Below are 27,372 nucleotides of genomic sequence, written 5' to 3'. Positions count from 1 at the left end.
TAACATGCTTTAAAATTTTATGAAAAAAAAAATGATGATTGAAATGTAATTATTCCTGAACGACATTTTTATAAATATAAACTAATATAAAATAAAGGGTAATGATTTTGTTTATCTGTGTGATCTTTATATGTCAAAATAAAGACAAGGAAGAGTAGTGGAGATTACGATTAACTTTATTCTTATATGATTGTTGTCCCAAATAAATTGATTCGTGTGAAAGTTGTGTTTCATAAAATAGACCCTAAAACATTTTACATGGTTACTTTCGACCTTATCAGTCACTATGTGGGAATCACCATACTTGACTTGTTTGGTTCTGTATGTATTTTCTTTTCAAATTATCACGACTAATTCTCGCACTTCGAATATTTGGAAATTAGATGTCGAAGAAGGGCAAATTGTTGACGGCAATACAATATCCCAGGTCAGTACGTTTCATTACGTACTTATTTTATCATTTACATAATCGGTAACGTTAATACTTAATACTCTCATACATATTGTCGCCGATCTGTTTTACATTTCTATGAAACAATCTTGTTAGCCTTGAATAAAAGGAGTTACGTACGGAATTATTGCAACACTAACTTGAAATAACGCTGAGCAAAAAAATATCGTAATATAAGTGTTTAATAAAAAACCATTATTCGATCGCAGTTTCACTTGCCATACGTTATGATGCTTGTCAACTAGGTTGACATAGTTACATAGGTTGATCTCTGCTCTGAGCCGCAACTTGATATTTAATAGCCTATGATATTTTTGAAAAATATGATTTAATTTAGATTTAAAAATAATATTACAAATTATTTTTGTTCATTTGAAGTTTTTCTGATAACAAACAAACTAAATATATAAATTCCTTTTAATTAATATTAGTTATTTATTTTTAGGATGACTCAGATAAATCTCAAATCACTGAAGAAGATGATATATTCAGTATAATAACTTCAACAGTTTACTATGGTAATACGTGGACTAAACATGGCTTTGACATGTTCTGTACAGATTGCCAGATGTTTGAACAGCAAAGGTAAAAATATTATACAAAAATTAATTAGTGTATAGGTACAGCTGGCTATGCTTTCACTCTAGGGTTGTGGGTTCGATTCCTACTTTGATTCTGAGTCTGAAAAGTATAAGAATTTAATACAAATATTGACTGGCACATTCGTGGAGTTGGCAGTTTCCTGCTTTCCGCTCTATAGTTGTAAGTTCCATTTTCACATTGGTTCTGAGCATAAATATATATGTGATTTTATTTAAAAAAAATTAAAAAAGGATGCAGCTAATATCTTAATCACAGACTTTAAATTTATTGCCTTAGGATTATTTATGACATTATTATACATTATTATTACCTTAGGTTATGTATGGTTAAACATGTAAATAAATATTTATTTTACAGAGCTATTGGGGAAAATGGTGAAGAAACAAATCCCACAGATATGAATGGGAGTGATATTGACGATGAATATTTGGACTGCGGTAAAGCTGTTAATTTTACATATTATGACAACCTAGTGGGAGTAGCAAGACGACATCGACATCCTAACGTACCTGAACCCCAGGTAAACATTACGTAAATAGAAAAAAATTAATAACAAAATATTTTAATTTTCATAAAAAAAATTAATAACAAAAAACAATCATAAACTTAGCAGCATTAAATTAGCTACTATACTTTTAGTGATTATTTACTAAGTATATTAAGACTTCTATACTATTTTAATCACAACATTAGTGTTATTTTAATCAATCTAGAATTAATAAAGTATTCGGCAACAAAGAATAGAAAAGAAAATGCCAAATTTTAAACCTCCAACATACTCTAATCATCAATAACTTGTAAATAAATGTATTTCCCAAATGATTACCTGTTCTTACATAAATGTGAAACAATTGATGATAATTTTATTGTTAACTTATTAACAACTACACTTAAGAGATACTCAAACAATTTGAAATCTACACTATAAAGAATATTTTTGTAATTATAATACCTTATCTACAACTTATCTGTACTACATTTGCATTTTACTATAACAAATAAATTGATTTGTTGAAATTTTGTGTGTGTATACTTGTATAGGTTCTATGGACACACACAATTAAATTATCAGTTTTATTATTAAAAAATTTAATTTTGATTGTTTGTTACCAGGTTGCACTTATTTTCACAAAGAAAAAATCATACAAGAATGGTGTGACGGAATTAGATATAAATGCATTAGAAAAACGCCTTAAAAAGGCTAAAAGAGAAAAACCAAAGTCAGTGCAGCTTTACAATCAAATTGGTAATTTCTGGAGAATCAAAGGTGACACAAGACAGTCGATTGAATGCTTCCGACGAGCATTGGCTGTATCGCCTTATAATGCTGAAGTAAGTGTATTGTTTATACTAATAATATAAACAGATATAATTTGGGTAAATGATAAAAAAACAAAAAAAAAATAATCATAAGTAATATAGGCTAAAAAACATCACATTATGCCCTGTAGTAGTGAAAATAAGAAACATGGTCTTTTTAAAAAGAAGTACATACATACACACATAATGTACATATATAATTGTAATCATTTTTGTTATTTTATAAAATCTGTCAATATTGTATTAAATCCTGTAAGGTATCAATAGTAAATGTAAGTTATGTGTAATTAACATTTAAAACCCACCATCATGTAAATGGGAACCCTCCCTAACAAAGTTTACATTAATAAAGGATAATGACACTTAATTCTAACACCACAAGGGTATCATAATGCAGGTGGTCTAGACTGAAAGGTATTCGACCTGTACATTTCATTACAAATTACTAATAGTTGATTATGTGACAACTGTAAATAAATCTTTATATTTTATAGTCATAAATATAAATCAAAATGTTAACAAATGAAATACCTATCTTTTTTTAAAGATAAGGTTCAATCTTATACTTGCTGAACCATTTCTTCTTAAAATAGCTCATTTTATACATTTGTTTCCTTAAACAGATTAGATTATTTTAATTTAGTATATTAGATTTATTTGGTATCTGCCATTGGATTGCTGAGGATTCTTTATTTTTATTATTTTTATTTATTAAATAGACATACCATCGACACATCATAAAAACATTGCAAGTAGAAATACACAGTTGAACACAGGTACAATACAGTATGATTTGTCTTTTATACAGCTATTATTATACAACAGATAGTGAGCACATAGAGATGACAGATATGAATCAATTCAATACACGATTAAGTCTAATAAAAAAACACAAAATTCCAACAGATAAATAGAATACTGTTAAATGTATTACTTCTTATATGAATTATATGAACAGACTTATAGTAAATCAATCGTTTTATTATAAATAGTTATTTTTCTGTCAGGCTAATATAAAAAATTCTGTTTTTATCTGTTTTTATTATAGTATTTGAAGGTTGTCTTATAGGATTTAAAGTAACTTACTATGAATTATTGTAAATAAGCAATAAACAACAACTCTGGTCTAAATGTGGGTGTCATTAATTCAATCTATACTAACTAATACACGACGACGCGTTGGCGCAACGGTCTCAGCACTAGTTTGTGGCTGTTGCGCTGGCGGTTGCGGGTTCAGTCCCCGTACATGACAAACATTTTTTATTAGCTATACAGATGTTCGCCGTGGTCTGGGTGTTTGTGCAGTCCTTGTGGGTCTGCCCATCGTGCATCGGAGAGCACGTTGAGCCGTCGGTCCCGGTTGTTGTCATTTAGATTTGATAGCCATCGTAACTCATAGTACAGAATATATCCGCCAACCTGCATTGGAGCAGCGTGGTGGATTAAGCTCTGGTCCTTATCCTACATGGGGAAAGAGGCCTATGCCCAGCAGTGGGATATTACAGGCTGAAGCATAACTAATACACTGGACCTCAAAGAAAAATGGTTGTTGAGAAAATCTTAAAAATCTTCAAAAGTGCCTGACTTCATGAAATAAAGACAAAATTAAAGAATATTTTAATGTGCTTAAATGAGAATTAAAAAAAAAACTAATTCAAACTTTTTATTTTTAATAAATGTAAAATAAAAATTGCGAAGTTTCGTAGTTTACAGGCGTGCCGTTTTTTCGCATTGTAGTACTTTGTGTTGCCTCAACGAGCACACAATATTGCTGTTATGCGATTTGACATACTTTCTACGAGACTTTTGAGGCGATACTGTGATAATTCGTGATTGGCAGCGGATTACGCTGACGTACACGTCGTCCCAGTTCGTCTCGTGTATGCTCAATAAGCTAAGTCGGGGCTGTTTACTGGCCACTAGTGCTATGCCATGTCCACTTCAGAATTTTAGTGACATATCTTTCTGCAATTAGAGAACTAGTGGTAATAGAGAAAATGGGCTAGAGAATCGTGGGGCTTTCCAACCAATTATTTACGGCCCCATTTGTCATGTGTAAGGAGGTCGAATCCGCCGACTTGACAGTCATTGCCATTTCTTATCCAGTATGTATAGTGTATATGTATGAATGTATTATATATGTTTATATATAACCTCTTTTGTCACCACAGGTGCTGCTAAACCTAGCCCGCGTGCTATTCACTCTACAGTACCTAGACGACGCGATCTATTTAACGCGACGTTCACTCGAGGTACAGCCTCCAGACCGCAGTGCGTGGCAGCAATACTTCACTCTGGGCGAGATATTTAAAGCTTATGGACATTATCAGGTGAGACTAATGTTACATTAAAGTCTGGATACGATTTTTTGAAGTAAAACTTCTTTACCCAAACATGACGTGGGGAGTAAGCTGGTGAGTGCGTGACAAGAGCGTTACGAAGTGTGATCGGGTTTTTTTTTATGTCACTAGGTCGGCAAACAAGCGTACGGCTCACCTGATGGTAAGCGATTACCGTAGCTTATAGACGCCTGCAACACCAGAAGCATCGCAAGCGCGTTGGCGACCCAATCCCCAATCCCCCCAGGAGCTCTGGTCACCTTACTCACCAACAGGAACACAATACTGCTTGAAAACAGTATTATTTAGCTGTGATCTTCTGTAAGGTCGAGGTACTACCCCAGTCGGGCTGCTCCATATTTTGAGCAGGAAATTCCTGCTGTGCCCTACCTCAGTTAAAAGTGGGCAACAGCGTGTGAGGCAAACAGAAGTTGAAAGGGAGGTATAAGTTAGTGAAGATAGAAAGAGAGAGTTACGTACGTATACGTGTAGGGGCAAGATAGAGAGGTGGATGCACATATTATCTTTCTCTCATATATACATACATATAGATCGAGCTAAAGAAGTTTTACTTCAGGCGTGTGCTCTAAAGCACACTCGTATATTTTCACACGATTCCGCTCATTTTTGAATATATCTTTTTCGATTTTTAACGGTTATGCAAATAGAATAGTTTTTTTATTGGAAACGAAACTCTCTATCATATTTAGACTTGGTGGCGTTCTCTATTTACCAGCTTTAAACCTGAAGGGAAGCTCGTAAAAAAGTTAAAACGTTTAAATTCCTGAAGTTAATTTTTTTTTTGTAGCAATGAAGTGGTAAACTATCGTATGGTCAGTCTTATAATAAGCGGTTTCTGTAGCTTACTTCCTGCCATATCATAAGCATTACAAGCAAAATGTTGAGCCTACTCTTAATCCACCCAAAGGCCCTTTGGCTACTTTAATCACCACACAAGTGCAACGCTAATTGAGAATACTAATTGGCTGTGAACTTCTGTAAGGTTGATTCACTCCATCAGACCCCAGTCAGGCTGAATACTATTATTTCGCAAAATGCACGATTGTTCCGTTATTTGTACCTCTGTATAAAAGATGAGTTAATTGTTAGCTTATTATTTTATATATAAAGATAACTAGATGATTAAATAGTATAAAAGCCAGCATATTATGTTATATTTATAGGAGGCAGCACTGCACCTAAAACACGCATTAGACCTTCGACCAGACTTCGAGCCAACTCTGACCGCGCTCAGAGACATCGAGAACATGCCCGAAGCTTCCGTACACGTGTACACGCTACTGATAATTATTTGCTTGGTAAGTTTTATGTTTTAACTTTTTACCAAGAAAAAGAGGGTATTTCTAAAAGGGTTTAATATACCTACGTGTACAAAAATATTGTCTTAGATTGTTTTGTTTTTTTTTTTTTTGTCAAGTATGATTGTTTTTATTATTATTATTATTATCACAGATTTACAGATAACGTAATTTTTTTTACGAACAAAACAAAGGACAATGGCAGATCCCCTAACAAATTTTTGTTGGCATAAATTTTTAGCGTCTACTAATGAAAAATATGTAGTAAAATAGTACTTAAATTCCTAATCACTTTTGCTTAAAGAAGCACCACCGAAAGAAGTAATCAATTGAAGATATTCCAGGTTGAACATTTATGGCCAGTTTCAATACTCTATCTATCTCTAAATTTGCTTACTAGAGATAGAATTTTGACGTTAACTCCATATAAATTGTGTCAAAAATCTATCGCTAGTAAGCAAATTTAGAGATAGATAGAGTATTGAAACTGGCCATTAGAGGTTATGTGTCAACAACTTGTTGGTACCTGATCAAAAACTTAGTCAAATATATGTTAAATATAGTCCGAAACTACATTTTTAACAACTAGATAGATTGATTACAAAACCTTGTAGTAGATATATTTAGACTATCGACGCACTTACAGCAAAATAATAAATGGCTAATTAGCCATAAGTCCGCCCATTGTACTTCACTGTCTGTAACTCTGTAAATCTTTATGCTTTGTTTGTAATATATTTGTGGTGTACAATAAAGTATAAAATAAAAATAAAATAAAGAAAAATATTTTTCTTAGACGCTTGTTTTAAACCTTAGGACTAAAATATGTCATATTCGGGGATTTTCTTTGTGACCTGTCCTTACATAGGTATTTCCTACATAGGTACATCAGCGTTAGCTGTAGGTGATATAAAATCGACGATCGACAAAGATGTTAATCTTCTTAAATCATGAGCGCTGTATGTCAACAGATCTAATAAACCCTGCTCTTAGAATTTCTAGACCACGCTTCTGATTAGATTTTTCTTTAATGATAATCACATAGATAGTTACCAGGACCATCCACTTATCGTGCCCTTTGCAGCATGGGATCATCTTTTTATCAGATAATCAGATGAGCAGCCTGCAAGGTCTTAACCAAATAAGAAACAGTTTACAATGGCACACAAAATGGTTATTCCCTGCAAAAAATGAAAGTGCGGCCTCTAGGTTAAAAATCAAACTCTAGAAACCACTTATATACAGATGCGTGGCATAAAGACAGTGGTCCTCTACAGTCAGTCAGAGTATCTGCTCATTTTTTCTAATAGAAGAAAGGCCTGTTTATAAAATAAAACAACATTATTTTCTTATTACGTATATTCTACATCGTCCATAATAACAATGTCACCCAGAAACCCTGCCGGTGCTGTGATATTTTGTTGATGTCTCGCCCAACCAAGGTACCATACCAAAGTCATTGTATGCGCGCAACATCCAACAGTCCTTCCTCCAACTAAACAACTACAACAGTACTCTACTATTCCTGCTCGACCGGGTACATTATTTTTATATATATTTTATTATAAGCTGGATTCTAGTCCTTCGCTCAATTATGACAGTTATGATTTTCAAGTGTTGTCAAGGCTATCATACTATTTTACCTTTGCCATTCTCGAATTATTATTGTATTTATGAAATAATTGGGCTTAGCAAATAAATAAATAACGCGTTATTCTTTGTAATAAAACAATGTTTCGGGTTTATACAATATAAATCGTGTAACTTGATGCAATATAATACGTGTAAAGTGTATTTATTTAAAGGCAAAAAGTTCATTTATGTTACTAAGAGAAGATTTATTACCATGTGGCAACATTCAACGGAACTATCGCTAGGTACCTGAGTTTTGGCGGGAGCTCTAAACGTGGCGGTCGATTTACTATTACTGTTTTTTTTTCGTTAAAATATCCTGTGTGAATATTACCAAAACTTATTTTGGTCAGTGTAAATAATTGTACATTTTGTTAATTATTAAAATGAATGAACCGGAGGACCCAGGTGGAACCCCGAAAAGATCCAAATTTGCTCGTAAAAGAGGTGCGAAGGAAGGTGGACCTGAAGTAGGCGGCGGTGAGGATGACTTTATTCCGTTTTTTAAGCCAGGTTATCTGAGACTTTATCCTGAACATTGTACAAATACGGACTTCAAAGTTTTTGTAGAAAGCAAGGACCAACAGGTTAAACTTGGAAATAAAAGCCCAGTTTACTTAAATCATATTTTTACTTCGGAGGTGAAAGGTGTGGTAGCTTTACATAGAGTCAATGCGAATAAAATTGCGGCTGTTTTTAAACAATACAACACTGCAAATAATTTTATCACAAATACAGACTTTTTAACAAAGCACAACTTAAAGGCGCACATTCCTGCAGCGCAGATAGAAAAAATTGGAATCATCCGATATGTGCCTACCAACATTTCGAACAAGGATTTATTTATACTAAACTGTCTTCGATCTATGAAATTATTTCAGTGCGAAGATTCACGAAAAAAGTCGGTCAAAGTACTGTAGGTCTCGAAACTGTCAGTATAACTTTCTTGTCAAATGTTCTGCCTGACAACATCCAATATGACCTATTTTCGTTCAGGGTGTTTGAATATGTCCCGCCGTTGCAGCAATGCTTCCGGTGCTTCAAGTTCAACCATCCTGCGAAAATTTGTAACGGTAAACAACGTTGCTCAATATGTGCCGGAGAACATAATTTCAGAGATTGCGATCAAAAAGAGAACCTGTGTTGTGTCAATTGCAGTGGCCCTCACCTGGCTATTTCCAAATCTTGCCCAATAAAAATGAAAAAAATACTTGAAAAAAAGGGTAAAATTACTTATGCCTCTGTGGCTAATACACTTACGTCAACTGATTTTCCGTCTTTACCTGCACAGTCGAGCAGCATTGTTAAGACCCTACCATCAATAAGCCAAAATATACATAAATCAAATAAAAATGTAAAAATTGTAAATAGTGTAAATAAAACAGTGCCTGAACCCAACTTGAACCAAACTCAACTTAAGGCTCAAATTGCAAACAATAATAATATTCTGATGGCAATGGTCCAAACTTTAGTGGAATTGGGTAATAAAACAGATAATGAACCTGTGACTACACTGCTCATTAAAGACTTACTTTTAAAAAATCTGTCACATTAATGGACAGTGCAGTACAGAACATTCAGCAGTTATGTATAGCTCAGTACAATATTCAAAGTATATATAGTAAAAAACCCTTATTGTCTAAATTTTTAGTTGAGCAAAATGTTGATATCTGTCTACTCAATGAAACTTGGCTGAAAGATACTCAGCATCTTAAAATTTCGGGATATAATTCCCACTATCATAATGCCCAAAATGAGCACGGTGGAGTAGCAATTTTGATCAAACCGTATTTTAAATATAATATTATTCAAACCAGATTTTACCAAGACATTCAGACTGTGGCGTTATCATTATATGTAAGTGGTAACCACTTAACGATTTTATGTGTATATTGCCCTCCCTCGAATGGTAACTTCAGAATAAGTAAACTACGTGATATAATTAGAAATTTGCCTAAGCCAATATATGTGGCTGGTGATTTCAATGCTCACCATGTTGCATTTGGGTGTATGACCACGAAAAGTCGGGGTCACCAGTTATACGATTTAATTGATGAATTTGATCTATGTGTCCTTAATAATGGTAGCTTCACTACTATTAATTATCCTAACCGAAATCCATCGGCTATTGATGTTAGCTTTTGTAGTGCTGCAATCACTCCACTATGCGAATGGTGGGTGCATGATGATTGTATGGGGAGCTATCATTTTCCTACGCTTACTCGTGTTTTATTGTCTGTTGATAGATATCAAATTAATCCTCCCATTGAAAAATTCTTATACAACAAGACAGACTGGACGAAATACAATGAGCTATCTATAACTGCTTTTTCTAATTTTGAAGTTAATAATGAGAATCCATTACAGTCTTATGACGAATTTATCGAAAGGCTTGATACACTTAAGAGGGATACTGTGCCAAAGTTTGTCAAAACAAATAACTATCGTTGCAAACCTCCAGCACCTTGGTGGAGTGACACATGTGAACAGAATGTTATTAAAACTTATGAAGCTTTAAAACTGTACAGAAGGGACCCAACCATTGATAATTACATTAATTACAAAAGACTTGTTGCTGTTAAGAAAAAGACTATTTCAGAACATAAACGCAATGGTTGGGCGAATATCTGTAATACTTTTAACAGAACTACACCTGTTAGTATTATTTGGAAATACATCAAGTTATTTAAACGAATAAAATGCAATAATAGAACATATAAAGATGAATTTGTTGTCCCTCTCTTAGAAAAATTATCTCAAAAGGGATGTAGGGTTATTGATAATCTAGAAAGTTATTTTCTTATTAATAATAGCCTTCAAAAGTCCAGTTTTCTCATAGAACCCTTTACTTGGAGTGAGTTTTGTACAAGTTTACAATCCAGACGAAACACAACCCCTGGTTTAGATGATTGTCCATACATTTTGATTAAAAACCTAAATCAGTCCGTTCAAAAGAAACTATTAGCTAATCTTAACGCTCTTTGGCACTTAAAAAAAATTCCTGAATCTTGGAAAACACAGTGTGTAATCCCTATACTTAAGCTTGACAAGCCACCCTGAAGATCCTAACTCATATCGTCCTATATCATTGTCATCTTGTGTTGGAAAGCTTAATGAAAACATGATAAAAATGCGTCTTGAGTATTATGTAGAGGCAAACAACATCATTCCACATGTTCAATATGGCTTCCGGAGAGGGCGAAGTTGTGCTGACAGCTTCATCTCTCTCTTGTCAGATCTGAAATATGCCAATAATAATAATAAGTCTAGTGTTTGTGTTTTTCTGGATGTTCAAGGTGCATTTGATAATGTAGACCCTGGCATTTTGGTTCAAGTTCTTTCTGACATAGGTATACCAGGCACACTTTGTCATTGGTTATTTAATTTTTTAACAGATAGAACTTTGTATATAAGGCATAATAATATTCTCCATGGCCCCAGAAGTGTCTCCAAAGGTACAATGCAGGGGGCTACTTTATCTCCATTGCTGTACAATGTATATACTAGTCAAATTCTTAATTTTGTAAATATAGAAGGTGTAAATATTTTACAATTTGCAGATGATCTTGTAATATACTGTACAGACCATAATATAGATAGAGCTGTAAATAGTATAAATAATGCTTTAAATCAATTGTACATATATTATAATGACAGGTTAGCTCTACAGATTAACCCCAACAAAAGCAAGGCCATGATTTTTAGTAAAGATTTTCCCTCTAAAGACATACTTTACAATAATCATCCAATTTCAGTTGTACCTAATCATAAATTCCTGGGTGTTGTCATTGACAACAAACTTTGTTTTGATTTACACATCAATCACATTATAACTAACTCTCTTAAAGGCTTAAATATTATAAGATGTTTAGCTGGTGTGACTTGGGGTGCAGACCCCAAAGTTTTAAGTATGCTATATAAATCTATAGTTAGAAGTCACTTTGACTACAGTTGTTTAGCCTACTCAAATAGTAGTTGTGTTAAAAAACTAGATATAATTCAAAACAAAGCTCTGAGAATTATTTCTGGGGCTATGTCTTCAACTCCCATACGAGCTATGGAAGTTGAAACCAAAATAATGCCACTGTGTCTTAGAAGACTTCTACTAATAGAGAGATATTTACTAAAGCTATTATCTGGTAAAGATAATGTTTTAAAAAAAATAGTACCTTTTCCTGTACAATGCCCGGTCCAGCAGATTTCGGGAGGTGAGCTCTTACGAGGTTATTTCCCAGTTCTGCCTCTCATTGTAATGCAAATGAATGAAGACTTTAAAAATGTAATTAAACAATTAAAGTGGACATGCTACTCATACCCATATTCCTGTATTATATTTGAAACTAATATTGTTACTAAAAAAATTTTTAATAATTGTGAACTATTAAGTTTTCTTTCCGACAATAACTACTATACTTTGTATACAGATGGTAGCAAAAGTGAGTTCTTTGTGCGTAGTGCTGTTTATGATCCCCAATCCAAGTTTGGTCAAAGTTTTCTTCTGGACCCCAAATGCAGTGTTTTCACTGCAGAGGTATATGCGGCCCTCGAGGCCCTGAAGAGGATCACACGTATAAATAGTTCTAACAATTTTTTAATTTTAACAGACAGTTTAAGTATGGTCCAAAGTTTAACCAATCTCAGATTCGACTTTAAAAAAAACTATATTTTGTATAATATTAAAAAATTGTTATTTAGTTATGCACAAAAGGGTATACAGGTCTCTTTCATGTGGATTCCATCACATAGGGGCATAACAGGAAATGAGATAGTAGATGAAATTGCACGTGATGGAATCAACATGTTTGACGTTAGTTCCATAGTAAAAGTACCTTTGACCGACTGTTATCAATCTATTGACAATCATGTCAATAGCTTATGGGTCGAATTTTGGAAACAAGATCAAGAACAGAAGGGTAAATGGTATGGAAATGTTCAAGTAAATCTACCTGTAGCACCATGGTATTACAAACTGAAAATGGCCAGTCGGGACTTTATTACGACTATAAACAGACTGCGTTTTGGTCACTCCACTGTCCCGGCCCACCTGGCTCGGTTGGGCATAGTGGAGAGTAGCTACTGCACCTTTTGTAATAACTCAATTGGTGATATCGAACATTTCATATTTACATGTGAGCGCTTTTCGTTAGATAGATTGATTCTTGTCAGTGAAATTAGTGACATAGTGCAAAATCAAGTGACAGTGCAAGATCCCTCCCGCCGCCTGAGTGATATGCTAAAAAATAGATCTTATTACGTACCTCTATATAAATTCATCAAAAATACAGTGAGGAAATTATAATAAATCGAATAAAAATACTCAAGACTTGGCTTAAAGGTCTAGATACCAGGCCATAAACTCCCAAAAAAAAAAAAATCGCTAGGTACCTCATATTCCAATGACATGTCAAATCATTTTTACAATAATCAAATGTTTGTTTCATTAAAAATGATATTTTTCCTAGACTTACACAGATCTTAAAAATGTATTGAAAAAACGTAAGAAATTATTTTATTTACATTTGACATTAAGACATTTATAGACGCTTAGGAATTCTATCAACAACTTTTTCGCCATTGTTCTTTACGACATTTTCAGTGGAATTTATTTTGCGGTACCTACCTATATATATATATGTCACTTATCCTATTTTTATTTTACCATTATCACTTCATTGGTTGTATAATAATTAAATTCACATAGATAACTTCATAATAGTAAACTTTATTGTTCACCACAAAGATAAATTTTACAGTTATGATAACATAAAAATGATTTACAACCACACAAAATTAACATCATAAAATGTTTCTACTTAGTATTTTTTTTTTTATATAATCACGAGTTACAAAAAAAACTAGCATTTTTAATATTAGCGATAGGATGTTAATTTTTGTCTATGTCTATGCAAGTACATATCTAAAACTCGTTTAGTAGTAGTTTATAAAATGGATTTGAAAACAAACAAAAAGAAAATTATACTTACGTAAACTAGCTGACTGGCGGCTCAGTAATTATAATTTATTAAAATATTTGTAAATTATATATTCAAACGCGCCATCTAGAATTAGAAATATGGCGCCATCTACCGGATATCTGCGCAACTTAGATGCCAAACCTCCATCTATTAGGATTTTATAGAACTAACGGATAAATACACACTAGTCGTTTAATAAACGTTTAATTTGCGATAGCAAATATTGTGATCAATAATTGAGATAAAAAGTACCCTATCTCCCAAGTTGGACCAAATTACAGATACTTACAAACTTTGATAAAAATTAGTTCCGTAGTTCCGTTAGTTATCGCTAACATACATCGTGACACGAAATTTTTATATATAATTATAGATGACGCCCAATACAATTTTTTTCAGTTCGAAGTTTACGTACTAGCCAGTGAAATGTGTATTCATTGAACTACATACTATTAATTTTATTTCTCACTTGTATATGTATGAGGTATTTGTCTATATAAAGTTGAAAAACCTTTACAATTTACAATTAAAACAGGTAATGGGCGTGTTGCTAGTGATACTGTCGTCAGTGGACAACGGTAGCGAGACACCCGACGAACACAAAACTCAGCGTCATTTCAACCGCGCTATGGCGATGCGTTCGATACGCGGCGTCACACTACCGGCCGCGCGGGGGAAAAAGAAAGGAGGCTCGTAAACGACGACACTGCGGGCCTGAGTTTACCACCTCTGCAAGTATCTTTTATACGTTCCTAAACTAGCCACATGTTTATGACCCCTGAGCTTTGACGTAATTGTCAAATACGCTACGCTGTCACCGTACACAGAATACATATGATCGATCGATGACAGGTTGAAGATCGTAAAGACCTTATTTTTTTTATACGATTGTAAAAGTAAATTACATTTTTTATACTAATTGGTGTTTAAAAATTATTTCATTTTATTTTGCAATCGTTTTTCTACTTAATTTATTTATTTAAAAGAAGCATTAATTTCATTATGTGTATTGTTATAACTAGTGTATTTGACAATTAACCGAGCCTTGATTTTTTTACGAACTACAAGATTGCAAACAGTATTTGTACAGCGTGATACGATTGAAAATCGTAGTATATCATTTTTAGTGGAGGTAAAATTTGAATACTTATTTTTTTGTATTTGTTCAAAATTATGTAATCATTAAATAGTATGATAAAGTACTTACTGATATATGCTCAAATTATAATTATTTATTAATAATTTCTTTACATTGATTTGTTATGGCCTATTTATGTTAAATAACAAAATGTGACAAATATATGATTGTATCATATGACGGAATGAGAAATAATACCGAGGGATTCAATATAAGTAACGTTTTACGTGTATTTACGTATTTAAAAATGTCTCATTAATTGCCAATCGTTAAAGATTAACGTTTCTTAACCTAATAATATTTTTCGTGGGTTTAGAAAGAGTAGTACAAATATTGTTAAATGTGTTCCACAATGTGCCTAAACTAGTGACGCTCTCACGACATTGCGTGCGATTAAGCAGTGTAGCACTTTTTTTTTTATTATTCATTTCCAAAAAGACATCCTTTTTCCAAAAGTTTATTTTAATTCTTTTTTCAAAAATTTTGTTGTTTAAATTTTAATTCAAAAAATTAATGCGTTAGTGAAATAAAGTTTTATTTAGTGACAAAAATAATCCCCTAAAACAGTTGCACCAACAAGAATATGTTGTTTAACAATCTCAAGGAAAACAAATCAAAATTAATGACGTCATTGCTCATTCGATTTATGTTATTTAATGAAAAAAAAAATTGATATATTTGTACATTTTAGTTAAGGTTGTGATCCAAATTGTTTTTACTTGTAAGAGATTTTAAACTCAGGCTGATGAATAAACAACGTACAACATTTATTGGCTTGCTGAGCGCAAATATGAGTAACATTGAAAGTTAAAATGTTACTGTTTCTAGTGTTAATCGCTATTAATACCTATCGGCGAGTACCGCGTTGTAGTACTGTTCTGTTAAATTATCATTTATTTATAATATAAATAACCCTTTTACTTTAAAAAAACTTTACACCTTGCGGAAAATAAGGACATTTTTGTGCATAAAATTATTTAATATGCAAATTATAACAAAATTCTGAAAAAAAAATAATTTAACCGTATAAATAAATTTATCATGACAATAGTTAAGTATTTTTATTTAGTTTTACGGCATTGACGGAATAAAAAATATCCGTAAGAATACGGTATAAATATAGTCTTTGCTTTATTCAAAAAATAACCTCTAATTAAAATAAATATATGTAATATAAATAATTTTAAAGTACATTCAACCACTATGATTCACAAGGTGTATTGTTCTTTGTATTGCTACTAATTCCAATAACCGTGTTGTGAAACTATAGATGCTACGACGTAACTACAATGACTGGTTGTGTTAACAATTCGATTTAATGGAACAGTACTAGTGAACAGAGGCTAAATGGCTTATGTACAAATAATCTTTATAGGATACTGACTGATATGGTCTTGCCATATCCGATTTGATCTCCGCTTTGTAGTCTTCAACACCTTAAGATAGATCGTATCTAAAGTGGTTTTCCTTTTAGCAGTACAATAAATATTGTTAAGTTTTACGAAAGTTATACTGTTACTTTATACATTGACAAACTCTTTTACATGTTATTGTAAGGTAACCAATATTTCTAGAACGTAGTTCGTCCTATTTAAATAATTTTGAATAAGCTCGAATTTGGAATTGTAAAAACAACTCGTCCAACTCATCTTGATCCAGTGCTGTGTGCGTAAATGCTTGTAATTATGCAAGTTTTAGTTGTGTCAGTGACGCGACTTACGTCAAACGTTTAACATGTGTCATCACTACTGTGAGTAGTTAATTTAAATTAACCATTTTAAGAAGAAGAAGGTTTAAATTAATAGTATGCAAAGATTTATTATTTTAAATTTTGAAAAAACAACTCATTGTAATTGACATATCCAGCAAATACTTTATGTATGTAGACACTTGACTGTACTTCTAGGCAGGTACATCCAGTTACTTTACAACTAAGACATACACAGCACAGTTCGCTAAGATGACTTGATGCATTTAAACCACATCTTCAAATAGATACCGCATATCGAATATTTTGTTTATTTTAAAATTCATCAACATTGGTAGCATGCGCGGGTAAGAACAAGCAACACGTGATTGGTTAGTTTAAATACGCGTTCTTTCAGACGTTTATCAAAGTGATGTGATGGGATAATTTCATATCGATTTTTTTTTTAATTATTTGTTATAATAGTGAATACATTAAATTTTTATTTAGGTTATTTTAAAATATTGAATAAATAATTATAGATTATTATATAACTTTATTTTGTTTTTTTTTTATGTAAAATTAAACAGGTTAATGTACGGTAAAAAGTAATCATATAACGTTACATATTATTACTAGTCTTTACATTTTATTTGACACCTTAGCAATAAAATACGTTACTACAAGACTACCAAATATTATAACTGAACAACTAATTATCACATGTTAATTTGATAGTACATATTTAATTTTATATACAAATACCATCAATACTTTTTTTTATAAACGTTGTATTACGTATAACTCGCGTCATGTAAAAAAAAAAACGCTGAAAAAACTGCGTGTGTTTGCGCATAGGTACACTCGCGCACGGAAGTACTACTGTTTTATTTTTTAATTAGGCTTTTACTCGCAGCTTTGTGTAGCGGTTATTGGTTACACATTAATAAAAATACTAGAAATACCTGTGCGAATAATTCGCACTAAATAAGTATAATAATTATCACTTTACAAAATTACAATTTTTTTTTTAAACAAAAGCATTATCAATTTTTTTTGTTATTGAAATGTCATATTCAAAAATATTAATTATCTGTACTCTCGATATTCGCATTGTAATAGTTTTATGTGTTTAAAATGAATAATTAATTTATTTTTAGTGAAATAAATTTACAATATATATATATAAATTTATTTGCTTTTAGTGAAATAAATAGTAAATGGAGTTTTACAAATGTCCGTAAGTTAATGTGCTGTGAAAGTGAGTGATAAATGCGGGAAAAAATGTGAATTACGATTGTCAAGGGTTTGTTAACCAAATAAGATTGTTCCAAAAAAATGGATAGTGGGGAAAAGTTTTTTCAAGGGTTGGCAACATTGTTAATCGCCTTTGCGCATCTTGAGAGCCACCGTTCTTTTTACATGATGCGAATTATACATTATAAAAAATTTTCCCACTTCTCTATGTATAATTATTTCGTAATTTAAAACTTTTGTGTGCGATAGTATTTTGAGTCGACGTCGAACTGTCCAACCAATAGCACACCGGCAAACATGCGGCACGTGATACACACCCCCCGCGCACTACCTCATTCCACCAAATAGACCGAAAAATCGCCTTTGCGCAGCTTGACGGCCAGCGTTCTTTTTACATGACGCGAACTATACCCGTTCATCACTATTGTTTTTTAAGGAAAAGGACAAGTATAAAATAATGGCTATTAAGTGAAAAAATACTTCAAATAACTTCAAAAGTGAATAGAAACTATTCACTAATAATTCATATACACGAGTATTAAAATTACATATATTTTATAACGATGAAATATGCTATTTTTTTAAAGCTAGTATTACTAGTCGATTTTCTACAATGTTTTATAGCATATAATGCACTATTTATAGCGATAATTAAGCTTTGCTATAATGCCTTTTTTCAAACATCATCATTAAAAAATGTGTGACCTTAGCTCTTTTGTCTGGGCAACAATAACGATGACTATTTGAGCAGTGTTATGTAGGCGCATTTGTGCTAATGTGTTGCGAGTGTAAAACACGTTCCATGCGGTATCTATTGGAGGTAATTTATGTATTCAAAAAAAGGAATCAACCCAAACTTTATGCAGAGGAAGACTCAAACCGTTTTGGCTCGCTAGTCTTGCGAATCAGCGTACTACTGCAACCTAGTCATTCACTTAGACAAGTTTTGTCTATGAAAACGTGTGTAATTCTTAGTAGTGCATGCAAGTAACTTGTTAAGTGTTCGTAGCGTCTAAGAATTTTAAAGTTGCAAATCTTAAAAATCTGAGATTGAAAAAAAATGTACCTGTTTTCAGTGGTTCTTTTGTTAATTTTTGACTATTTATTACTTAAATACATGATTGTCTTAGCATCTAAATTCGTTTTATTTCCCTTAACACCAAAAGATTCACAACAAACCAGGCAAACCAGTTCAATGTAAATAAAACTGGTCAGTTAAAAAATAATGTATTTATTATAAAATGTATACATGTAACTGAAAAAAATCCACCTTTACATTGACTAAAGCCAACTCGAAAATTTATCTAAGGCCAACCAGAATATTGCTAAATATTTCATGGTGAGTTTAATTTACAATTTCAATGTTTGAGGGGGTAGTGATCATACTAGCTTCTTATACCTAGATAACCAAAACAAGATACAGATTATAGCAGCAAGATAATCATTAGTCATAACCAGTTGAATATTTTTAGCAATATGATACAATTAATAGAATTTAAGCAACGTCGTGAATGCCGAGGCGGAATATGTCGTGCTGTACAAAGAAGGAATCTCCGAGTGGCTTCAAAACAAAAGTCTGCATATATGGATGTGGAGGATCGTCGTCACACTGAAATGAAAAAAAAAAAGCTAAAGTAGTACATAAAAATTTCACATAGGCGTCTTTCCCCATCTAGGAGAAGGATCAGAACTTAATACGGCTTAACGTGCTCTCCGAGGCAAGGTGAAGAGACCCACAAGGACAAACACTTAGACCACGGCAAACATATGTTCAATGTAAACAGTATGGTCAATACAAATGGTCGCCATGTACGGGGATCGAACCCACAACAGCCACAAACCAGTGCTGTGACCATTGCATCAACAAGTTGTCATTCATCATCATCATTACATATAAAAATACGTAATAATTTTAAAATAACTACAATAAAATATTTTCTACATTTAACAGAAATTAATTTTTGCTTTTTATAAAAAAATGTATTAATATGTAAATTACTGTATAAGTAAGTGTATTTACTAAATTATTAATTTTATAACGGTGAAAACATAAAAATATAAATATTGAAATAATATAAGAGAACAGAGCTAAATTCATTGACCATTGATACAAAACTAAGACTAATTAGTGTTTTTGAATTCTTTGTTGGAAACATGCAACATATACAAACTACTTTTGTACAAATCAATAGTTTCCTTTGAAAGGATAGAATATAATAGAGAATGCAAACATAAAAATTGTATTATGATTTAATTATTAATATAACATTATATAAATATGTTTGTGATGGATTATATGATGATTACATGGTTAAGTTTTTTGATGTTGCTGACACATCATATTACAACTCGTAGCAGGAATAATCATAAAGGACAATACATGTGTATGGAGATATGAATTAAAAATATAAATAGAGCAATTCTGCCAATGCTAACATTTTAAACTCATCTTGGCTCATTCTGGCTTGCCAATTTGAAAAGTTAATTTTTGTATAAGCATCTGTTTTACAAAGTAGTTTTTTGTTTATAGTACATGTTTATTTTAAGGGGTTCTCTGGTTTATAGATGCAATGGCAACACGCTTACGACGCTTCTGGTGTTGCAGACATCTAGAAGATATGGTAATCGCTTACTATCAGCTGAGCTGTGACTTGTTTTCCCACCTAGTTGTATAACAAAAATTGTTTTCAGAGTGCTGTAACTTTTGTTTTAATAAATATTTTTAGTTAATAATAAACATGTACATTTTTGAAACACTTATAAATAATGATAATCCCAAAGTTCTATCTAATCAGACCATCAAACCAGAGAACCTTAAAACTTTTATAATTTTTTTATTTAAAAAACAAATAGCGTTATTTACATGATTTGCATAAATAATAATAACAAAACATATTATAGTTCACCAAATATATACATTTTCTGATTTCCTTTTTTTAATTTGAAAGCCTGAATTAAACATGTCTGATACTACTAAGTACTACTAGTCGAAGCTTTAACTACAAAATAATTACACTGTATGTAATATTCAATAATATAACATAAATACACAAAAATTATCATACAAAATAACCATTGAGATTTTATTTCTTTATGAGTTCACCATGATAGATAATAATTTGTCAAATATATTTTAGTTTATTGTACTTATCTTATTATTGGGTTATCGTTTAACATTGTTGTTTGTCAAAACGTTGATTAAAATTGTTTTTTGCTCTGATATTTGTCAAAGTTTTATGTATGCTGAACTTTAATATGCTGTAACTTCTAATAAATCAAAGTTTTAAATCATATTACCTATATCTATATAGATGACAAACTTATCTAATAACTAGGTGTGCCCGCCACTTGGTCCGCGTGGAATTTAACAAAAAAAATATTGTTCAGTTTGCAAGTTATAAAATAAGTAGCCTAAGTTATTCCTTAGTACATCAGCTATCTGCCAGTTTAAGTCCCGTCAAATCTATCCAGCTGTTTCAGATATTAGCCGGAATAACAGACAGACAGACAAAAATTGCAAAAAAAATGTTATTTTAGTATATGTACCGCATATACATTCATATGCATTTGTTGAAATGCGTTTATTTTAATATTACAGACAGATACTCCAATTTTATTTATTTGTATAAATAAAATATAGGTACTTGTGTTGTGTTTAATCTGATAAATAGTTTAGTGCTAAGTGACAGTAAGTTTATCAAACAATAACTATTTTATTATTTACAATGTGCAAAGCCATCCACAAGCTTACTTTGATAAAAATACCCTTAAACATCATGTAGAGCTAGCCTGAACATATCATGTTCGACATAGAATGAGTTTCCTATTGGCTTCAACACAAATGTTTGGAAGTAGAATGTTGCATGTGGCTGATCATCATCTGTCTGTACATGACAGCAGTACATGTTTTATAAGATTAATAAAGATAATTCTAATCTTATTTATTCTATAAATGAGCTGTAATCTATGTGATATTATATAAGCAAGTATAATAAATATGAATATTCATAATAAATATATTTTTAACATACCTGCAGTCTACCGAGAACATTAATTAAAACTCCACCGTCAAACATAGGTTGTGAATCAACTGAAGTTATAAGTCTACCAATCTTTTGAAATGTTAGACTCTGAAAATATAAATTATATACAATTAGCTAAGAATTATAATTATTGTGTAACTTTTTCATAATATTGTGAAAGCATCGTATCCATAAAAATTTGTTAAGCACTTTTATATAATAAGGTAGTATGAATTTCAACACAATATGATAACTACTGACACTCATATTAAAAAATATGTAAGTATTAGTGAACAGATAACATCTAATAAAATTATTGTTTGAGCACACTAAATGTTTTCAATTGTATTATAACAAATTTAAACACAATACTTACATTAAGCTTTTCCATTATTTTAACAGCACCTTGTAACTGGACTCCTTCAAACGTCATAAATGATGTTTCAACCTAAAATTTATCATAATAGTTAATAGTATAAAAATTTTTATCTTTAACAAATATGTTTCGTATTTAATGCTCAAATGTAGTAAGTTTCGTACCAATTGGTAGCAAACTATTTGTTTAATAAAGTTGTTTTTATTTGCAAGAAAGGTAATGTGTCATGATAGAAAAATAATTTCCTTATATCTCACAGAAGTCTCACAAAAATAATCATATTACAATGACATTATTTCGGCGGGAGGTATTCAGGTAACCTTAAAATAATCCTCAACAGATTTTTTAAGTATAGAAGTCAAAGGAATAGTTGTTGTTAGATGTAAATATAATTTTGTGAGGGACTTAGTATTCTATTACTTACATTATACATATTAGCGAGACTTGGCCGCTGTGCCGGATCATCGAACAGTGTGTAATATTGCTGTACGAAACCTTTTCCAATCGCATCATATTGTGGATTTAGTGCCATAGACATGACTAGTTAGTCCCAAATATCAGGAAATGTCTTTAAATCTCACTATTTAAGAAAATTCAGGCCTGCGGAGGACCAACAGCATACCTTTTACACAGCAAAAATGGCAAACGGCTTTTAGTGTTGCTATTGCTACTTTTGGATTGATGATTGAATCATCATGATTCACTTTTAATTTTAGGTTTAACTTATAATATAATATAACCTGATAATATTATAAAAAAGGAAAAACGCTTAACTAAACACATTGTATAAATTGTTTTTATACATATATTTTTTTATTAAAAAATTTTTTACAGAGCTTTTTTGCGTTAGAAAATAATATTTTTATTTTTAAATGCAAAAATCAAAAGCTAATAACTGTGATGTCAGCTTCTTCCGATAACCCATGATTTCATTGACTTTAAAAGAGTATCACAAGTTCACATCAACATATAATTCATGGTGGTTTGGTATTACACAATGTTGTTAAAAAATTAATACGAATCAACTACCTACATATTTTGTTCAACAAAATTAAATGTACACTCAGATTATGTACCTGAGATGATTAATTTTTTCAAACTTTGGGGCACTTTATGGCTGTGTACAATGGGAAACATATAGCTTTGTGGGAAGTGTCGATGATGAGGTATGTATTGAGGCTCGTTCACAAAAACATTTAGTTGGATCTAAGTGATAGGTCCAACTAAAGGTTTACAAACTACATTTTTTTTTATATACAATGATAGGCTTGCGTTTGACCACTATTTCACCTGATGTTAAGTGAAAATGCGGCCTAAGATGGAGCACGCTTACCTAGCAGTAACCTATTCACTCGCGACTTAAAGATCCCCAGGTTATAATTTTCTGGAAACACAGACGCTGGTAGAGAGTTCCATTCTTTGGCTGTACGGATCAAGAATGTACTAGCGAATCGCTTAGTGCGTATAAGGGGAATGTCAACCATATAATGGTGGCGTAACGCAGAGCGTCTGGTTGTACGATGATGGAAGGGGGAAGGGGGAATCAGGTTATGGAGTTCCTGCGCACACTCTCCGAAGTGTATCCGATAAAAAACCGACAGGCCAGCCACCCTCCGTCGATGATGCAAGCTTTGCAGCTTTGCAGTGACCAGTGCATTATCACCGATGAGCCTCCTGGCTCGTCTCTCAATCGACTCGAAAAGCTCCAGCTGGTACTTGGCTGAGCCATCCCAAAGATGAGAGCAGTACTCCATGCATGATCGAACTTGCGCTTGATATAAATTTAGAAGCTGTTCCGGAGTGAAGTACTGTCTCACCTTCGAGAGGACGCCCAGTTTTCTGGCAGCTGTTTGAGCCTTTAGATATAGAGCTAAAAAAAAGTAAAAAGTAATTCCAAATCAATCTGAAGCGTTATCGCGGAAAATAGAACTCTGAAAATGAGGTTTATAGTGATCGATAAAACTCGAGTGAGACGAATAATATATATAATAAAAAAATATTTTATCATTGTCAACTATGAGGACAAAGACCGAATTTTTGCAACGAAACATATTTTTTTTTGTGATATTTTCAATGTAGTAAATCAGGAAGGTAGTTGAAACATTAGTTCCAAATTTTTAACATAAAGCATATCGTTTGTTAAACAGAAACCTTTAAAAGCTTTCTAAATTTATATTAAGGGATTTAGAATCTCTAGGGCGACTAAGATTCTATTGATATCAGAAAAACTTACGAGTAGCAATTCACCGACGGTAAAAATTTATCGTGCCACCTAGCTGGAGCATGTTTATGAAACGTACAGTTAACCCTTTGACTGGTAGAGACGTTTTTCAGTGTCATTGAAATAATAAGTAAATTTTTCGGTTCATTGCACCTTATTTTATTTATAAAAAATGTTTAAAAAATTTTTTTATTCTTAGTTATAGAAAAAAACATGGTGGCAACAGGATTGCCACTGCTGGTACAGGGGATACCATTATTGATCATTTTGATGAAACAATTTGAAACAGGGTGTAATGCAAAGGGCTACTTCGCACCGATCACACTGTATTTTAGACCTTTTATTGTTGACTTTGGTGCTGCAGTAGCGACAGCGTTTATATCCATCTGTTTCTTCAGGCCAGTGCTCACCAAGTCTTCCAAATCTTACTTCATGTGGAACTCCAAACTTCTGTTTTTGTCTTTCTCCACTTTCATTTACTTTTTTCTTTTTAGACACATAATTGGGCAATGACTTGAATGGCCGTTTTCTATAAGTAGTATTATCCACCAACTCCCTTGCAAGAGCCAGTCTAAAGTCTTTTTGTTTCATTCTGTTGTGGACTCTTGTATTATTTTTGTGCAAAATATGAGCATTGGTAATTGCAACATCAACTAAAAAATAAAAAATTCTTTTCCACCATTTTCGACTTTTTCTACCAACATTGTACTGACCTCTTTGTTGGTCAAAACGGTCCACCCCTCCCATACGAGCTGTATATTCTGTTATCAATACAGGGCACTTGATAGATTTTTTAGACCCATCTTTTTGTGTTCTATTACATGTTTTTTTTAATTTTGGGTGGAAAGCTGTGCTCACCACAGTAACTGGCTTTGTGTCTTTCCAAACAGCAAAACCAACATTCCCTCTGACCCTCCATTTCCACTTCCCCTTTTTCATTTTCTTGATTTTTGTGCTTTCCTTTTTTGCTACCTCTGAAAGTCTTTGATCTTCTTCTTTGTCACCAGTATTTTTAGGTTTTTTCACTAAAAGAGGTAAACCAACACGCTCGGTTCTAATTGTGGCTGTACTGTAGACGCCATTTTCATAGAGGTATTGAAGAAGGTCAACACTGGAAAAATAATTATCAAATGCAACATGACCTAAATAATCTTTTGTAAGAAGAGATTCACACAAGGATTTTACTACTTTCTCCCCCAGTCCAGTTTCGCTTGTATCTGTTTTGCCAGTATATATTTCATATTGGTATAAATATCCAGTAGTGCTGTCAGCTCTGCACCATACCTTGAACCCCCTCTTTATCGGTTTCATTGGCATGTATTGTTTGAGGGTTGATCTACCCTTAAATTTTATCATACATTCATCAATGCTTTGGGAATTTGTTTGTACTGCATTTCTTTGACACAGAATGTTCAACCGATCAACAAGTGGTCTCACTTTATACATTTTGTCGAAATTTGGACTATTTCTAAGTGGCATTTGTGAGTTATCATTTACATGTAAAAATTTTAATATTTTTTGAAATCTCTGTAAAGTCATCGTTTCAGCTATTTCTATAACTTGTAATATGGGGTCACTGGACCAATAGTCTTCAATTGTTGGAAGTTTATGAATACCCATCTGTATGATCATACCAAGGAATGCTTTGAATTCGCCCTCTGATAACTCCTGCCAGTTTTGTGCGTTACAAGATGCTGCATATCTGTTTGTCTGTTCAACTATATTCTTCACAACTTCTTCATCAAAAAAAAGTTCAAAATATGTTATAGGTCTTGTTCTATTAGGTAAACTTCTACTTGAGCGTAATGGCACAGAATCGAAAAATTCTATAGAGGGACTTTGTTCCCAATCTTGTTTTTTCCAGTCGATTTCATCTTCATCAGAGTTTTCATCTGATGATGAAGAAAAATCTGAAAGAGTGTCTATAATATCTTGTCTGTCAGCAGGAGTAAAGAAACTTTCATTAGACGTTGAAGGTTGGACTAATATAGAAGGTGATTGTGATCTTTCAGGCAAATCAGTAGAACTGTTGGTAATTGTTGTACTAAGCAATAAATCTTCACCTACTAAAATTCGTTCCAGGTCAGTATTATTAGCACTTTCATTATCTGATACCTCAGCATCGTCTTCAGACACCATGCCATCAGGAAACCCAAAGAGATCTTCGAGCTCCTCTTCTATTTGACGGTCCGTCAGTTGCTTTTTTCTACTCATTATCTGAAAAAATAAAATATATAGTGATAACTAATTAATTAAATAAGCACACAACAATGAAATTCCTCAGTAGCACTAAAATATATATTCAAACTAAAGGAGTGAACTTATAGTTAGTGGTAGGTACGAAACTGGTAGTGGCAGCTCTATTGCCACCATATTTGACGTCGTTTTACAAGAAAACTATGAACTAATTTGCTGAAATAATGGCTGAAATGCTTAGTATATATCTTCTAATATAAGAATTATAAAAATACTTACGAAAACTGTGGCACTTTTCAGAGATTTTTGTTGATTTACTGGTCATCGAAAAACAACCTCAATACTAAACTTCGCCGTCGTCTGTCACAAATCGTAAACGTCAATCACCTGTTGCTTTTTTTTTAGATAGCGTAAGGGTACGTTCGAAAAATAGTTTCAAAAACATTCTAACGATTATGTGTTACCAGATGTAAATAATATTTTTTTAATCATGGTGGCACACATATAGCCACCACCAGTCAAAGGGTTAACATGTAATAGTCTAAGCTGCAACCGTGATAAAATTTGGGAACAAAACAAGCACAAAAATAGACATAAAAATTGATGTTTAAGATATAAATTTAAGTCTGAGACCCATATTTTTTCCAGAATTGTTTTCTATATACAATGGTAAATTTTCTTTAAAATAAACATGAAAGTTTGTATTTTTTATCTCTCTTTTGAATAGAACACCAAGCACATTAATGACTCGTCTACCGCTGGGTTGAATTCAACCCCAGCTTATTTCTCTGCGCATATGTCACGATCTCATAAGTTTTTATATAATAAAAACATTT

General features: G+C 32.3%; 3 protein-coding genes and 2 long non-coding RNA genes across 7 annotated transcripts; 1 reads left to right on the top strand and 4 right to left on the bottom strand.

Moving 5' to 3' along the window:
• The first annotated feature begins 111 nt into the window (after nucleotides 1-111).
• Nucleotides 112-14,368, top strand: LOC123653653. The gene is made up of 7 exons (XM_045589649.1): nucleotides 112-427; nucleotides 897-1,036; nucleotides 1,412-1,574; nucleotides 2,168-2,386; nucleotides 4,546-4,704; nucleotides 5,898-6,032; nucleotides 14,175-14,368. Exons 1-7 carry the CDS (start codon nucleotides 287-289, stop codon nucleotides 14,334-14,336), a joined length of 1,119 nt encoding a protein of 372 aa, XP_045445605.1. The 5' UTR covers nucleotides 112-286; the 3' UTR covers nucleotides 14,337-14,368.
• Nucleotides 7,846-13,095, bottom strand: LOC123653655. The gene is made up of 2 exons (XR_006743137.1): nucleotides 13,050-13,095; nucleotides 7,846-7,913 (listed from the first exon to the last, which is right to left on the bottom strand). It is a non-coding gene; the product is annotated as an uncharacterized LOC123653655 (long non-coding RNA).
• Nucleotides 8,626-13,001, bottom strand: LOC123653654. Of its 2 annotated transcripts, none has more exons than XR_006743136.1 (2): nucleotides 12,923-13,001; nucleotides 8,626-8,719 (listed from the first exon to the last, which is right to left on the bottom strand). It is a non-coding gene; the product is annotated as an uncharacterized LOC123653654 (long non-coding RNA). The 2 variants fall into 2 exon arrangements; XR_006743135.1 differs by lacking the exon at nucleotides 12,923-13,001 and adding an exon at nucleotides 8,803-9,472.
• Nucleotides 14,369-18,936: 4,568 nt separating the features above from the next.
• On the bottom strand, nucleotides 18,937-22,800 carry LOC123653649 (probable nuclear transport factor 2). 2 transcript variants are annotated; one of them, XM_045589643.1, is made up of 4 exons: nucleotides 22,544-22,800; nucleotides 22,120-22,191; nucleotides 21,753-21,851; nucleotides 18,937-19,330 (listed from the first exon to the last, which is right to left on the bottom strand). In XM_045589643.1, exons 1-4 carry the CDS (start codon nucleotides 22,655-22,657, stop codon nucleotides 19,217-19,219), a joined length of 399 nt encoding a protein of 132 aa, XP_045445599.1. In that variant the 5' UTR covers nucleotides 22,658-22,800; the 3' UTR covers nucleotides 18,937-19,216. The 2 variants fall into 2 exon arrangements, with proteins under 2 accessions (XP_045445599.1, XP_045445601.1); XM_045589645.1 differs by lacking the exon at nucleotides 18,937-19,330 and adding an exon at nucleotides 21,474-21,605.
• Nucleotides 22,801-24,515: 1,715 nt separating this feature from the next.
• Nucleotides 24,516-27,051, bottom strand: LOC123653647 (piggyBac transposable element-derived protein 4-like). The gene is made up of 2 exons (XM_045589641.1): nucleotides 26,816-27,051; nucleotides 24,516-26,557 (listed from the first exon to the last, which is right to left on the bottom strand). Exon 2 carries the CDS (start codon nucleotides 26,552-26,554, stop codon nucleotides 24,596-24,598), a length of 1,959 nt encoding a protein of 652 aa, XP_045445597.1. The 5' UTR covers nucleotides 26,555-26,557; nucleotides 26,816-27,051; the 3' UTR covers nucleotides 24,516-24,595.
• Nucleotides 27,052-27,372: the final 321 nt, after the last annotated feature.

This window comes from Melitaea cinxia, chromosome 5, assembly GCF_905220565.1.
Source record: "Melitaea cinxia chromosome 5, ilMelCinx1.1, whole genome shotgun sequence".
Taxonomy (NCBI): Eukaryota; Metazoa; Arthropoda; class Insecta; order Lepidoptera; family Nymphalidae; genus Melitaea; species Melitaea cinxia.
This window is presented reverse-complemented; position numbering and strand designations above follow the sequence as displayed.

Coding starts and splice junctions, on each gene's coding strand:
- LOC123653653 (XM_045589649.1), top strand. CDS start 287: ATGTGGGAATCACCATACTTGACTTGTTTGGTTCTGTATGTATTTTCT. Junction 1,037..1,411: donor CAGATGTTTGAACAGCAAAG/GTAAAAATATTA, acceptor TTTATTTTACAG/AGCTATTGGGGAAAATGGTG. Junction 1,575..2,167: donor CTAACGTACCTGAACCCCAG/GTAAACATTACG, acceptor GTTTGTTACCAG/GTTGCACTTATTTTCACAAA.
- LOC123653649 (XM_045589645.1), bottom strand. CDS start 22,657: ATGTCTATGGCACTAAATCCACAATATGATGCGATTGGAAAAGGTTTC. Junction 21,852..22,119: donor AAATAATGGAAAAGCTTAAT/GTAAGTATTGTG, acceptor TTATATTTTCAG/AGTCTAACATTTCAAAAGAT. Junction 21,606..21,752: donor ATGTTCTCGGTAGACTGCAG/GTATGTTAAAAA, acceptor TGTCATGTACAG/ACAGATGATGATCAGCCACA.
- LOC123653647 (XM_045589641.1), bottom strand. CDS start 26,554: ATGAGTAGAAAAAAGCAACTGACGGACCGTCAAATAGAAGAGGAGCTC.